Source organism: Amblyomma americanum, chromosome 6 (genome assembly GCF_052857255.1).
Source record: "Amblyomma americanum isolate KBUSLIRL-KWMA chromosome 6, ASM5285725v1, whole genome shotgun sequence".
NCBI lineage: Eukaryota > Metazoa > Arthropoda > Arachnida > Ixodida > Ixodidae > Amblyomma > Amblyomma americanum.
Genome location: NC_135502.1, coordinates 176,106,923 through 176,122,238, shown reverse-complemented (window position 1 = coordinate 176,122,238; position 15,316 = coordinate 176,106,923). Strand labels below are relative to the sequence as shown.

At 47.3% G+C, this 15,316-nt stretch overlaps 1 protein-coding gene across 3 annotated transcripts in view; it reads right to left on the bottom strand.

The window, feature by feature from the left end:
• The window catches only part of LOC144094191 (nuclear factor related to kappa-B-binding protein), a 156,365-nt gene that overhangs the window by 63,541 nt on the left and 77,508 nt on the right, over nucleotides 1-15,316 (bottom strand). For all 3 annotated transcript variants that reach the window (XM_077628116.1, XM_077628117.1, XM_077628118.1), the window contains 4 exons: nucleotides 12,591-12,681; nucleotides 7,855-8,228; nucleotides 7,062-7,188; nucleotides 2,418-2,662 (listed from right to left, as the gene is read on the bottom strand). In XM_077628116.1, the coding sequence (XP_077484242.1) occupies nucleotides 2,418-2,662; nucleotides 7,062-7,188; nucleotides 7,855-8,228; nucleotides 12,591-12,681 (837 nt within the window). The remainder of the gene's footprint in view (nucleotides 1-2,417; nucleotides 2,663-7,061; nucleotides 7,189-7,854; nucleotides 8,229-12,590; nucleotides 12,682-15,316) is intronic.

Here is a 15,316-nt window from a genome sequence, read left to right as displayed (position 1 = left end):
TGATACGAATTTTCCCGCGACCCCATGAGGTTCGTATCCCCGAGATTCTACTGTATTTACGCCGCTCTTCTCAGCTGTCTGAACCGCACTTCTCGAGCCTCGACGGCCAGACCCCTCTCATCAACCACTCGTTGTCACCCCAACGCTCTCTATCGCCCCGACCTCACTGCCCATTATCCCATGCTTCATATGCCCGACCTCATTCGGAAAACTGATGGCTGCAGCATCTGGAGGTGATGCTGCTCTCACGACCCGGCCCGAAAATCCTCCTTTGACTTTCTGCACCATATGGAACTTGATCGACGTGCACGTGGATGGTGTGCTTGTCGCCGCATTGATCGACTACCTGTTAACATACGTATTTATACCCATTACCATATGCTGTTGCATTCAACCAAAGAGAAGAGACGTTGAGCCCAGGATGTCGGTTGCTCAGTCATAAGCAGATGGCGCAGCATATAAGACCTGCAGCTCGGCTCGCCTCTGCAAAAGCTGTAAATTTTTTATCGATTTCGGAAAATCCAGGAAAGTGCCGACAATAATTCGCTTCTCAAAGAACATAGATCATAATATATTACTTCGCGAGTGATGCTTGCACTTAAGTAGGCAAAAAGTTTCCGGAGAGGAGTGTTTTTAAGGTCCAGCTGGCAGCCAAATACAGAATCTCTGTACATATGCTGCCAAGACTGTAGCAATAAATTGTTTAGTGTTTGGACAGTGCAGTCATCTGACACCTCCTCTGTTGTCCTGCTTTATAGTGGCAGGCATTAAGGGCATACCGACTGTTGCCTAAATCGGAGAAAATCGAAAAAATATTCGCTCAGTCCAATTGTACGTTTGTTTGTTCGGGCTCAAATCGCACAGAGGTTGCATTTGGTGGTCAGTTTTGTTTTATACTACATTTAGGTGGGGTACTTGCCTGATTCGGTCAGAATTAATCGAAAATCTTCAGCGTCTGCGGTGAAGGCAGACCGAAATGGCAAGCTTACACAGCAATCCTACCGTTAGCACCATCTGTGCTCGCCGAAGGAACGAGCACTGTACCATTGAGGCTACGGCGAAACGCAAGGGGGAGAAAGCGGCTGCGCGGTTGGTTTGAAAATGTTTACTTGGTTATTTTATCAAAATTGAGCACGGAAAACACTGCTGCATGCAACTGCCCCACTCCCTGCGCCTTGCGTTTCTCCCACGAGTTTATCAGCAGCCCCCCTGCACGGTAGAATGCTCGTTCGTCTGGGGGGGGCATGATGGTGCTTCTGGCATCATTACTGCGAAAGCTCGCAGTTTTGGTTCACCGTCACCACAGACGATGAACATTTCCCCTTAATTTTGACCGAATCAAGCACGTACTCCACCCAAACGTAAAATAAAACAAAACTGACCGCCAAATGCCACCTTTGTGCAAATTTTTCGAGCTCGCGAGCGGGCAGGTGGGCCAAGGGAATTTTTTTAGATTTTCTCTGACTTACGCTACAGTCAGTATATCCCTGTTCTGCAGTGTCATTGGCGTAACATGGACAAATGATGGGTAGAGAGGAGTGCACCTTGCCATAGTACAGATCTGTGGCGTCTTCTGTGTGCTGCGGCATGAACTAGTGCTTGTGCACAGAGGGCGCCATGTGATGGCAAAGCGCAAGCCGCATTTCATCATCATCATCATCAACCTTACTACACCCACTGCAGGGCAAAGGCCTCTCCCATGTCTCTCCAATTAACCCTATTCTTTGCCAGCTGAATCCACCCTTTGCCTGCAAACTTCTTAATCTCATCCGCCCACCTAACCTTCTGCCGCCCCCTGCTACACTTGCCTTCACTTGGAATCCACTCCGTTACCCTTAAGGACCAGCGGTTATCTTGCCTTCGCATTACGTGCCCTGCCCAAGCCCATTTCTTTCTCTTGATTTCTACTAGGATGTCATTAACCCGTGTTTGTTCCCTCACCCACACTGCCCGCTTCCGATCTCTTAATGTTACACCTATCATTTTTCTTTCCATGGCTCGCTGCGTGGTCCTTAACTTAAGCTGAACTCTTTTCGTTAGCCTCCACGTTTCTGCCCCGTAGGTGAGTAGGTGAGTACCGGTAAGATTATGCTGTTGTACACTTTCCTCTTGAGGGAAATTGGCTGCATTTAGCATTGTTAAAAAACAATCTTAGCACAGCCGCATGGCTTGTACTGCCAATATTGTAACCTGATGCCACTGCTACCATTGCTGTGTTTGCCAGCCGTATTTGCCATATGATCATAGTTATCGTAGTTAGCACATTTACCCTACGACAATGCTAAAACTGAAAAACAGCTGTTGCTGAATCTTGCGTTACACAGGTGTAGTACTAACCGCGCGCAGTTTATTATTTTTTTTTAAGAGCTGTTTGCATTATAAGAGCAATGCAGTAGAGGCTCCTGGATGCTACCAACCTGTGAGCGGTACTGGGTACGCTCATGGTCAGTGGTGGGGCGCACGGTCCAGTCGGTGGTGGACTTGGGCGGTGGCGGGGAGCCTTGCGACGCCTCCAGGGCGTCCATGGGCTCCCGGCCCTGCAGCCAGTGCTGGCAGAGCGCCTGCGTCTGGATGTCCGAATCCCGACCAGCCCCGATCCACTGCCACTGCTGCTGCTTCTCCTTGTAATCCAGGTACGGTACAAAGTCCTCGGGAAGCAGCCCTGCAGGGTTCCACCATCTTCCACTGAATGTTTCTCGCACTCGAGCTTTTCATGAAACATGAAACAGTGCAAAAAAGACAGCACAGACACAAGAACCGGACACACCCAGCGTTGTCCAGTTCTCGTGTTCATGCTGCGACCACCGTTATCATGAACAACCAACTCGCTTGAGCTTCTCCTACCTAGGGACAGGCTAGCAGAACAGTATGTTGGTCTAGTCGGAGCATTTGCAAGTGGAAAGGTTGCATGTTCAGCAGGACATGGGACCTGTGCTTGTCCTCTCATGTCCTGCCTTGTGTTCGAGCCTTCTGCACAACCTTTCCTCGCGCTAGCTAGCAGCCAAACAGTTTTCTGAGAAACGCACTTACACTGGCACTTTACGGTGGGAAATAAAAAACGCTCAATACATGCAGCTACATCAAGAGCCCGCTGAACTGGTAAAAAGAAACAAGTCTCCACGCATGCCCGTCCAGTTCCAACTTTTTCTACAACTATGCTGTATGCAGGAATTCCAGAAAGTGACATCCCTTGCATAGCACCAATTCAGGAAACATCTTGGAAGTCTATTCAAAGTTTTAAGGGCCTACTGCAGTCACCTCAAGATGGCTTGCACATTGCCTTCTGGCTTCTGGTCCCGGAATAAGAGCAGGCACTACACATGGTCTAATACTTTTCTGATTGTACGGAAGCTTTTGGGGATGCCTCGATTTGAACTTTACTGAAAAACTACGCCATGCCAGATGTGGCCATTTATCCCTGGATGTGCACCTTCAGCTGCAATTTTAGATACATTAAGAAAGTGCCCGAAAATAAATTATGGTAACAACTGCAACGACTATAGGCATTCTCACACTATTGCTGGCAGAGTTTATAAAAAAAAAAAAAGATGTGGGCATCTGTGAGGCCATAAACTGCATCAAGGCAAGAAGTGAACTAGTTGAATCCCTGCACGACAACGGGCCAACAGCTCTGTCAGACAAGGCATGGTCATTCGCCACTGTGGACACAAGTGACTATCAGGCAAATTATCTCGAAGCAGCCTTGAATAACTTCGCCAAGCAAGAGCATAACAATGAGAGATGACTCAAAAGAGTTTGGGACAAAGTCCCAATGCTTGGTGGAAAGCTTTGCCCAGATAAGCTTGTGAGAGGCATCAATGGCAACAATAATGCCCTTACACAGTTAATTTTTTTTAATTTTTTTTTTAAGAGCCCATAAACCAGGTGCCTCAGCTCAGATGATAGATCATGATAGTTGAGCTCAACAGAGCAGTACTGCCTCAAGAAGAGGGGATCCACATAAGATATACCACTGCGCAACGTACTCTGCAACAATTTCCCTGCTAGAAGGGACAGAAGAAAGCAAAAGGAAGCCTTGTTACTGCTTGAAGACAAAATTTCTCGGATGAGTTCAGAGGCAAAATTTTGGCAGATGGATTTCCAGAACAACTTTCTTAATTCGAAGCCATTGGGACCACAAATAAAATTCCGATTAAACAGGTTTTAAAATAAACTGAGCAGAACAAAAAAATGAGACCCAGGCAGAAACATCAAAGCAAGAATGCGCTACCTCGAAAACCATGCAATTGTGTCACAGAATTCGGTGCATATTTAAAAAAAAGCGGTGCAGTGGAGAAGCAATCACGTCTGTGTGCGTCGAACAGTGGAGAAGGAACCCCAGAGAACACCTAACCTTGTGTGTGCTGCTGCCCTTCCGCTCTGCTCGCCGGCGCGGCAGCAAAGAAAACATGGCCGCGCGCGTGTCGATTTTTCCAGAAGGTCTGAAAAATTTCTACTCACTGTCGACGGAAAGGGCGTAGCCTTGAGTGTGCTAAGAGATGCCCTCTCCCCTTCGCTCTCTCGCCAGCGGCGGCGCATCGCCCATTCCAGTGCCCGGTGAACAAACTGTGTTTTGTTTGTTTGTCTCTCTCTTGTGTTAGTGAACTTTAGGTGCATAGCTTTTGTTGTATTGTAATCTCTCTCGAGTGTTATTGTGCATGATTTGCATTGTTTTCGTAAATCACTTTGTATGTGCTCGTAGGAGTGACTGTGAAATTCTCCGTAACGTCTCTTTGTTGTATAATCTTTGTTTCGTTTGTGAACATTTCGCTCCAACCTATTTTCTGGCTTCCGACCGGCGAAAGCTGGGCACCAAACGACCGCCCCCTTGTCCCTCGGAGACCGAGCTTGCCACGCTAAGTCGAGGGCATCTCCTTTGTGACCGAGACCGCTACCCCCACACGCTCCAAGGGTGTCTGGGAATGCACGCCTTAAAGTGTGCGAAAAGGTGACAACTTGCGAAATGCAAAACGACGTCAATCAAATTGCAACACTCCATAACGCACATACCACGCAACAATCTCAGCCCCGCCCATGCTGCAGTGCTCCCCGCTCCTTGCCACTTCACTGCTCCAGGGCGGGCAGGGCAGAGAATGTCAAGTTGTACGTGTGTAAGGGAGTGTTGTGATTTGACTGACATCGCTCTGCGCCCTTTCGCAGGCACGCGGTGATCAAACGGGTGAAAAATGGCCGAAATGAGTCAAGCCACAGAGGCGAGGGTCATCACATTTTCAAAATTCTAAAAACTGATACGGCTATTAGTAACAGCCAGATACAAATCTCTAATTGCAATCAGGTGCCTATCGTTTGTTGCCAAAAGGAGCCATTAGGTTCTGGGGACAAACTCTTGTCAATCTAGGTGACTCTGTTCCTACCGTGGCGCCTCGATCGTCATCCGCGCTCTCCTTACGACCTCCCATCAACTGCTCTTTCCATAACAAGAACTCCTTTCTTGTTCAATTCTTTTTATTTCACGTTCCTCTGCCTACTTTGCTTCTTCACAGACACAGTTGGGGCCTATAGTGAGGTGCCATAGGACAGAACGGACAGCAAACCCGGAGCGACGGCCAGTGATGCTCTCTTCCAGCATTCAGCTATTCTGTCCCTCTTCTGCCAAGTCATGTCACGTGCTTTTATATTTCTCACGTCATCTTCTTCTTCCTCTATGTTCGTGCCTATGACCATGTCATTATTACATGTCCTCCTTATTGCCTCAATCTTCTTTCCTGGGCATATGTGTTTTCTGGAATTCACGTCACTGCAGCTTCCTCTTATTTTATTACTGTCACTCCTTGTATGTGAAAGCCACTTACATCAAGAATAAAGCCAACATGATGGAGGCCTTCAAAGGCACAATGTTCAATGCCAAAAGCAAGCGACTTCGGATGGCAGCCCAACAAAGCTGGAAGTAGCCGTACTGTGCTGGATAACAACCGTGCACGAAGCCAACCTACTTGTGAGTGGGCCACTGATGTCTGCCCAAGCAGAGAAGTTCGCCTTAGATGAACATACATTTTTTTATGGCATCTGAAGGCTGGCTCGCTCGCTTCAGAAACTGGCACAATTTAATGCGTAAGAGCGGGTGCAGTGAGAGAGCTTCTGTTGATGAAGCAACGATAGAAGTCTGGCAGAGTGTCGGATTGCGTGGTCATTTGGCTGCTTACGATCCACACAATGTTTTCGATGTCGAGGCTGCGCTGCGTTTTAAAGTGCTGCCTGACAAAACCATAACCTTTTAAAGGCAAAGCGCGCTCGGGAGGTAAGCAAAGTAAGGAGAGGGTTACCCTTCTAGTAGCTTCCAACATGACTGGCACAGAGCGTCTCCCTCTCCTGGTGATCGGGAAAGCGCAGAAACCAAGGTGTTTAAAAAACGCAAGGCATCTTCCTGTTGACTACAAAGCCATGCCCACGAGGATCACTGCGAACTGCTTCTGACACAGGAGCTTTGTGCCACCTAACTGCTACGTGAAGGAATCACCAGCTGAAACAGCTGACACCATAACAGAAGAAGATGACAGCATCTTGCCTTCCACCGTGCGGCGCACAGATTACGTCTGCATTGATGATGGCCACCTAGCTCGCCGAAGATGAAATAATTGAGCAAGTCCTGGGCGCTGACAATGATTCCTTAGAAGATGACAGCTATGAAGAGGTGTCACAAAAGCCGTGGCGCACTCTAAAAGAAGACGCAGAAGCCCTGTCTGTGCTGGAGGACTTTCGCCAACAAACTCCACACACTATGCGTGCTGCAGAACATCTGGTAGCACTTACCACTGTTGTTGTTGCTCAGACTCCTGCCAAAAAGTAGACAACTATTACACAGTTCTTGCTACTTCGCATTTCAAGTTTTTGTTGTTCATTCATTACTTATCCATCCAGATAATTCGACAATTTTTTGCAGCCCTGTGAGAATCGAATTAACAAGCTTCTACAGTGTGCGTGCACGCGCGCGCGAGAGAGAGAGAGAGAGAGAGAGAGAGTGTGTGTGTGTGTGTGTGCGTGCAGGAAAAATAGCTTTTCCGTGAACATGGGCTTGAGGGCTAGTGCACTAAGAGGCTCACCTATGTAGTCACCCGCCAAGAAGCGCAGTGCAGAGGACACCATGTCCGGCCAGCTGTCGCGCCGTCCAAACCACTCAACTAGCTGGGCTCCCGGCGAGTGGCTCCATGCCTTGACCCGCTCCTCCAGCTGCACCGAGAGGAGCAAACCAGGGAACCTGCACTGCTCTACCCCGTTTGGCAGCATTGCACACTTTGCAAGCAACACTGTCAAAGCTAATCCAGGTTTTCACTGCTACATACGCATCAAAAGAGTAGTTCAATGAATGTGCACCTGGCAAAGCAGGCGCCTTCTGCCATGACAAAGTGCAAGCACTGTGATTTGCAATGTCTAGCTTGTCTAAGCAAAGGTGTGACACGCTTCTGCGGACACATCATCTGCGCTGGTTCCACACTGTGCGAAATGCAGCACATAGCAATGTGTGCACTTGTACCTGATTTATGTCGCGGTGTGTGCTTAGCACTGTAGGATTAGCTGTCTGGCACAGCTATGGAGAAAAGAAAAAATTTAACTAGGGCCCTTACATCAGCTTTTCTCAAACTGGAAATGAGGGTTCCAGGCAGCCAAGAACAACTAGAGCTGCCGTTGCCATAGCAACACCCAACTATGCGGCACGCAGCTACTGTGCCAAAACACCTCGGCAGAACCATGACACAGGCCAAACGATCCCGGTGGTCCTTCGCAACAAAAAATGCGCATGGCTTCGGGCATGCTTTCTGCAACACAGCTCCTTTGACAGCTGGGGCGTCTTCTATGTTTTCTTTCCTCCGTGGGCAAAAAGAAACGGGGCGGTACCTTGGCCGCCGACATCTTCTGCTCAGTTGTGTCGTTGAACAGGTCCCGCAGCAGCGCAAAGAAGCACAATGGCTGCTGCACTGTGGGAGGGCTGGCTGGCCGGCCCCCCCTGGCGAGCACCACGGAGGTGGCGCTGGCACCACTGTTGACAGCCTCCTGGGGGTGGGCTGCTGCTGTCAGGGTGGGGGCCACGGGGGGCTCCTCTTCGTCCTCCGAGTCAGGGGCCGGCAGCAGCTCGGGGGGGACACCACCACTGCTGGCAGCCGGGGGTGACGGGGGGGCAGGAGGAGGGCTGCTGCTGCCAATGCTAGCTGCCGGCAGGGCCGGAGGGAGCGGCCCACCCCCAACACGAGGACGCTTGGTTCGCCCATCCTCTGCACAATCAGAATGCTCATTTCACAATAAATAATGCAGAACACCAATAAGTCGTCTGGATTCTCAGCCACCAGGGCTGGTGATGCATCTATTACAAACATTATCAAAAACAATCTTTTCCTGGAGCACATGCAGCCGCATATTATTTAACTTGGGGTTTCACATTCCTTGACAGAAACTTCGTATTTCAGTGAGGACACAAAGTCAGATGTTTCTTTCGGGCTGTATGAAATGTTCTTTTATATTTCAGCCCCAGTGAAATCTATTAAGCGGTGCCCATACATGTTATGAGCCAACAGTAGGTCAAGATCAAGACCGGGTTAGAAGCGGGGAGTCCAGCTCAAGAATGGTGGCCCAACCCTTTCAGAGGAACGGCTGCTCTCTGCAGCCAAAAATTACTGAGGCTGGCAAACGCTCACAGTTTTTTTTACAGCACAATGACAGGCATTACCTCCCGGAGCACAGCCACATGGCTAGAGAAAAAACAGAAGCTGAAAAAGCTGTCCTCGTCTTGGGCTCGCACTTGAGACCCTCACCAAGACAGTTGCTCAGCCAAATAAGCCAACCAGGGCAGCTAGCAGAAAATACTTACACTACCTCTGGCATTAACCCACCAAGCAATGAGCAACCAGACGTTTAGCACCAGCACCATCTGTGATGGGAACTGGCGCACCACTGTTGCAGCCATACAGTATTAATATGCACCACACTGGAGGCCAGCAGTAAAAGCAGCAAAGACAGCTTGACCAAGCCACAGGTCCCCCGTACACTGGACAGCACGTTCCTTTGCAAAGCATAATGACAGGTACAATGACGGGAAATACAGCTAGTACAGATCACTGAAAAGATGCGTAGCATTAAGATTATACTGTAAGAACATTTCGTTGGTTTCCCACAGACTAGGTGTAGAAAAAATCTGCTTAAGATGAACTGCTTCATGTGTCCTTCGGTTAAGATGAACTCACGCAGCAATCGCAACCCACGGCAACTCAGTGCAGCACCACAAACCGAGGATCCATGAGGCAGTTTCGAGGGTAGAGAAAGAATGCTTTCCTGCCAGAAAACATATCCCACAATAGAACTTCACCACACTTTTATGCGAAGACATGAAAAAGCGTTCCTGCGGGCATGCTGGCCTGAGCACGGTGCAGCGTTCCCACATAGCCAACCTCGGCGTCGTGCGTGCATCACGTTCAGTGCGTTGCCTCTGACGAACGAAAAGGCAAGCAACTGCAGAGTGCCCCTGCTATCCAACTTGGCACTTACAGGGTTAAACGGAAGCTGAATTTTAAACTGATGCAGCATTAAGGCACTAGTTTTTATGGTGAAAAAAATCTGACATGGGCGGCATATCAGCAACGATTGAACAGTGCTTAGAGAGATGTGAGGTCCACCTGCTCATACAGCCGATAACAGTCACACTGCAGAAGGAATGGGATAAAAGAAAGAGAAGGACGACCATATGCTACCAGAGCATTTGCCCCACAGCTAGCCGGCTGGGCACCTTTGGTGTGCTTTAAGTCGTTAGGCAAGCAAACGATAGGAAGAAAAACCACAAATAGTGGTCAGTGTGGAAGGGAGAGAAACCAACACAGTGAGTAAAAACTGGAGGGGCACTTAGGCTCCGGTGGCTATAATGCGATAACGTTGATGGGTTAACGCCCATATATGCAGAATTGGTCATTCTGTACTTTATATTCTGCTGATACCACTCCTGCTACAGTGGTGCAGTGGCTGAGCGATGGCAAGTGCTGCCACAGGTGGGGCTTGTGCGACCCAGGTTGCTCTTCCCGAGCAACCTCTCGCGACCAATCAGTAATTTAACTGCCACTTGCCATGGTGGGCAGTTTGCTAATATGGCGGGTGGGTTGCGTCACTGTCACAAGGCGACGTGTCCTAGATGGCCACCTAGGCTGCTGCTTTGGAGATTTTTCACTAACACCGCTGCCAGATTTTCCACTGAATGCATTAGCGCTAAAGACGAAAACTAGACCAATACCATTTTCAAGTACGATGACGTAAGCATTTTCATGTGTTCACTCATCAGCTCACTTACCTTTTCACTGCAAGGAAATTGTACTCCTTCTCCTCATGCAACAAGATACTTTAGTGCACTACTTGGTTCATTTTCCGATTTCAGGCATGCATATGTACGTCCCAGAAGCCCTCTTTGAGGCAGGCGGCCCACGTGCCCACCAGGTTGTGGGCAACCTGCCAGGTGTGCACACCTGGCAGGCCTTTATGGGCAAAGGCCTGCTGAAGGGTACATCTGGGCGAAAGCCTTCAAGGTAAAGGCCTTTGTGGTAAAGGCCTTTAGGTCAAACGCATTTAGAAAGTAAAGTAAGGGCCTAAGTGCCCCCTATAACTAGTGCCACTACACGATATTCCGCATTTGGCCATGTTTAACCGTCTGCTAATTTTTTTTACACAACTGGCATGCCCATATCTCCTATCTGGGGGACACTTACAATAAGATGAACTTCTGAAAAGACAAAACAAATTTTACGGTCCCCTCAAATTCACCTTAAAGGGAGGCTACTATATTTGTATGTGATGCACAGCTTTGTGAGTACTGTGAGTGACACCAACTACAGTAAGTAAAACCTCGTTCATACGTGTCCAGTTTGTACTATTCCCCTGTTTCTACATCCAAAATTGTGAGCAATAAAAATGTCCCATACAGTTACACTGTTTTTTTTTTTTTCACTTCACATGTTCACAGATGATATGACTTCCCAGTAAGTATGTTCGTAATTTCGCCAATCCTCATCGTATATGTTTTGTCACCAATGGTAGGTGCGCTAACATATGCCATGCCATGTCTGGGGCACGTGGCATCATCAAAAGCCCAGCGGCAGTCAGTGGCTTCTTTGAAATGCAACGGGGCAAAGCATTTGAAAATTGCGATGGTCCGCTAGCATACAAATGGTCCGAGCCTGGGGGTACGCACCACGAACAGAGGTGCAGCGGCAGTCAGCTGGCAGACAGGCTTCTCCATAGTGCCTAAGTGCGATAGAGCGAAACTTCCAATGACAATGATGGCGACAACCATGGCTGTCGTTGGTGGCTACTTTGTGCTGAATTGGCTACTTTATGACTCCATTTGGCAATTAAAACTTCACATTGCCACCCTGGCTACTTTGAACTCCTATTTTGACACATTTACTAGCCATTTTTTTTTAATTGCACCATCCCTGACAGCAGGGATGGTGCACATCAAGGTATCCCTACACACAGCTAGGGTAGCTAGGTAGCCTACAGTTCACTAGATAGAGGAGCCATGAGAGAGCACTGCTTCCAGTTCTCAAGGCAAATGACAATACAACTGCTACAGCAGCTTCGAAATGCCTTGTCTGCAATTTGGAGGCTGCATGCCATCAATCCTGATGACAGAGAAATCATGAAGAGCTGCGAAGGCATACTGAAGTGTCGCAGCATTTTTTTTGTATTTTCCTCCAATTAGTTGGAGTCAGAAATACGGCAAATGCGAAAAATTAATGTGAACTTTATCACACATCATGTTTGAGTTTATGGCATGCAGCGGGATAGTACAAAAACACTTATGGCAAGTGCCGTTTTCCACATCTGACGGAAGTCACGTTGAAAATTTTGTGAGTTCCACTTTCTAATGCTAATGCTGAGCATGTGTTCTCCTGTGTGAACTTGACAAAAAACTGATGTGCAACAAAATGAAGCTCGACCAAGTTCCGTCTATGGCTTCAAGGCATAACATCTTCAGCGTCCTACTGGGTTGTTGGCTAGAATGCGACAAAATTCTTTCGCAGGCCACTATCTAATGCAACGAGCATTTAATAATTTATTTACTTGCAATGTGCCTGTGGCCTAAAGGCTGAGCAAAAGAGCCAAAATTTTGTGCTCTTTGTTCTGTTTCTTGAGATGATTCAAACTGCTATTATTTCGTGTTCCTCAATAACAACTGTGTTCATAATATTGCTTTGCTCTGTTCAATTTCGCTACAAACTTGGTGCTAAGATTAAGTGGCACGGCTACTTTGGCTACTTTCAGCTCAAGTTCTGGCTCGCTTTGAAATGTGCCCAACAGCATCCCTGGCAAAACCAGACTAGACAAGCTGTTAAGTTTCTTTAGTGCTCAGAACCATGCAAATGGTAACAAAAGAAGTCTACAGGCATCAGAAAACCTTTTCAGATCTTGAAGTGCAGACGGGTCTTTATCAGAAGTGAATGCATCAAAGTGTGTCAGTGCACTTGCTGATTTCAATTTTAAAAGTGATTTTGGATAATATGTTTTCCGGGATAACTGCTCTTCCCTCACATTTTTTAAACGAGGTTTTGATATATTTGATGACACCAAGCCAAGTGAGAGGGCAAGGAGGCACTTACGGGGCGGCCGCAGCTGAGGCCTCCGCGACAAGTTGGTCCTGCTGATCACATCCTCCAGGGTCACTGACGAGGTGTCCAACTCGGCCGTGTTCTGCAATGCCACCACGAGGAAACCTCAGGGTGTACACCACTCTCTTTTGGGTGAGCAAACTGAATGAGCACAGCCTCTAACATGTAGAGCTTCACTCTCATTTTCATCTGGCCCCATTAGAGAACTTTAGAATGGTTGCCTCCCCCTATTTGCATGGCATACAATACTCTTTCGCTGTGCGCGCTTTGGAATAGGGCGCTGGCTGCATGTCAACTGCGCTAGCCGCTTGCAGCACTGGAAAGAGAAAAGCTCAATTGCAAACTCATGAAGGGTGCTGATGTGGGCCTATTTGTTCATCACAGAAGAGGAAATATGTAGCACAAAAAAAACACACGGACGACAGAAGAAAGACAGCGCTTGTGTTTGTCTTTTGTTCTGTCGTCTATGCGTTTTCTTGCACTGCATATTTCGTCTCCTGTCAATTGCAAACATTGCACATATGGTTTTATTTACACTTGCATAAAGAAACTGAAGTAATAAATAATTTGATATGAAATTTAGAGTTTGCAACCTCTTTTTATAAGTTCGCACCACCAACTTGTTTGAATATCCCGTGCTTTTTGACAAGTATTTGCAAGACAACCAAACGACGCCTACTTGCCAGGCCTAGCAGCAGTCCAAATCCAGAAGCAATCTTCAAATTTGAAGTGTTTTATTGCTGAAATTTTGTGGTGTGCACATCCTGAAACCAATTAAAACATTCGTGCATCTTGCAAAGGCAAGATAGAGTGAAGTGGCAGCAACGAATTGGTGGCCAGGCAGGCAGCCTCCACTTCGAGGGACGACACCATGTTGCCCGACCCTACCCAGCCTCAGGGAGCCACATTATTTCCCCGGTTTTGGGTTAGTGTTGCCTACTAACTGAAAGAGCACTTGCATTCTCCACATGCGCTATCCATCATCATCATAAGCCTGACTACGCACACTGCAAGGCAAAGGCCTCTCCCATATCTCTCCAATTAACCCTGTCCTTTGCCAACTGCGCCCACCCTATGCTTGCGTACCTCTTAATCTCATCTGCCCACCTTTCCTTCTGTCGCCCCCTGCTAAGCTTCCCTTCCCTTGGAATCCAGTCTGTTACCCTTAAAGACCAGCGGTTATCTTGCCTTCGCAATACATGCCCTGCCCAAGCCCATTTCTTCCTCTTGATTTCAACTAAGCTGTCATTAACCAGAATTTGTTCTTTGACCCACTCTGCCCTCTTCCTGTCTCTTACCATTGCAGGGGCTTATTATTTTTCATTCTTTTTATGTTGCCCCAACATAATTTGTCTCTTATCATTACAGATATCATTTTTCTTTCCATAGCTTGCTGAGCTGTCCTTAAAGGTGCACTGACGAGGAATCTGAACAAATCTTTTTACCGCGGGAACTCGATCTACACATCCCGAGCATCCTTAGAAACTTCAAATTATTGTCCTGTACGACCAATTTCCTTAATTTAAATCGGATTAAACGTCCCAGCTCCAGCAAGGGCTCATGAGGAGGAGGTATTCTTATTGCCACTAACCAGCTGTTGCCTTGTTCTGTTATTAACATCCAATCGGAGCTTGAAATACTATGGGTAATCTGTCGTTTTGTACCACAAATCGTCATACTAGGCGTCTGCTACAGACACCCGCCCCCCCCCTCCCCCCTTCAGTAGTCCAATCTTTTCTTCACAGTTAAACGATAGTCTAAATCAAATACCTGGCAAATATCCCAACACGCGCATTCTTCTTTTTGGTAATTTTAATTACCCATCCATCTGGCTGAACCTAACACCAACAGGCAACACCGAAATGACGAACTTTGTTGACGTTTGTTTGAATTTCAATCTCACCCAGTTAGTAACTGAACCCACACGCGTCACACATGAATCCTCCAACATCCTGGACCTTATTCTAACTAATCATCCACAAAGTTTATCATCGCTTACTTACCTCCGCGAAATTAGTGACCACAAAGTTTTACACGTTACTTTCACTGTCATCCCGGAATCGCGCCAAACATTATATAAAACAATTCGCCTTTATGACAGAGAGAATTACGAAGAAATTAATAATCAATTGATGGCGTTATTTCCAAACTTTGATACGGGTTACGATGATAGATCACTTGAGGAAAACTGGCTTACTTTCAAAACTAAAATTGCCGAACTCACCACGAAGTTCATTCCCACCATCACATTTCGTGCCAGTCACAACAAACCATGACTTTCAAAGGTCTTGAAAACACTCAAAAACAAAAAGAAGAGACTTTTCCGTGCAGCAAAACGCAACCCAAGCGCATGCACCTGGAACAAATATTACGCAGCCGACTCCACATACCTGCAATCTATCCGTAATGCCAAATGCGCATTTTTCTAAACTGACGTGCCCAAGATCCTAACAAATAACCCGAGGAAGTTCTGGAAACTACTAAATCCTCAACAGGCTCCGGTCATCACACTAGCTAACTCACTTGGCAAGCTGACCAGTGGCATGAAATGTGCAAATATTTTAAACACCGCTTTCTCATCCGTCTTCACACACGAAACTGATATGCCACTTTCTACCACAACTGCCAACCCAAGTTTCCATATGCCTTCAATCATGTTTTCTGTGCACGGCATTATATGTATTATTGAAAATATCAAGATGTAATCTTCTGTGGGT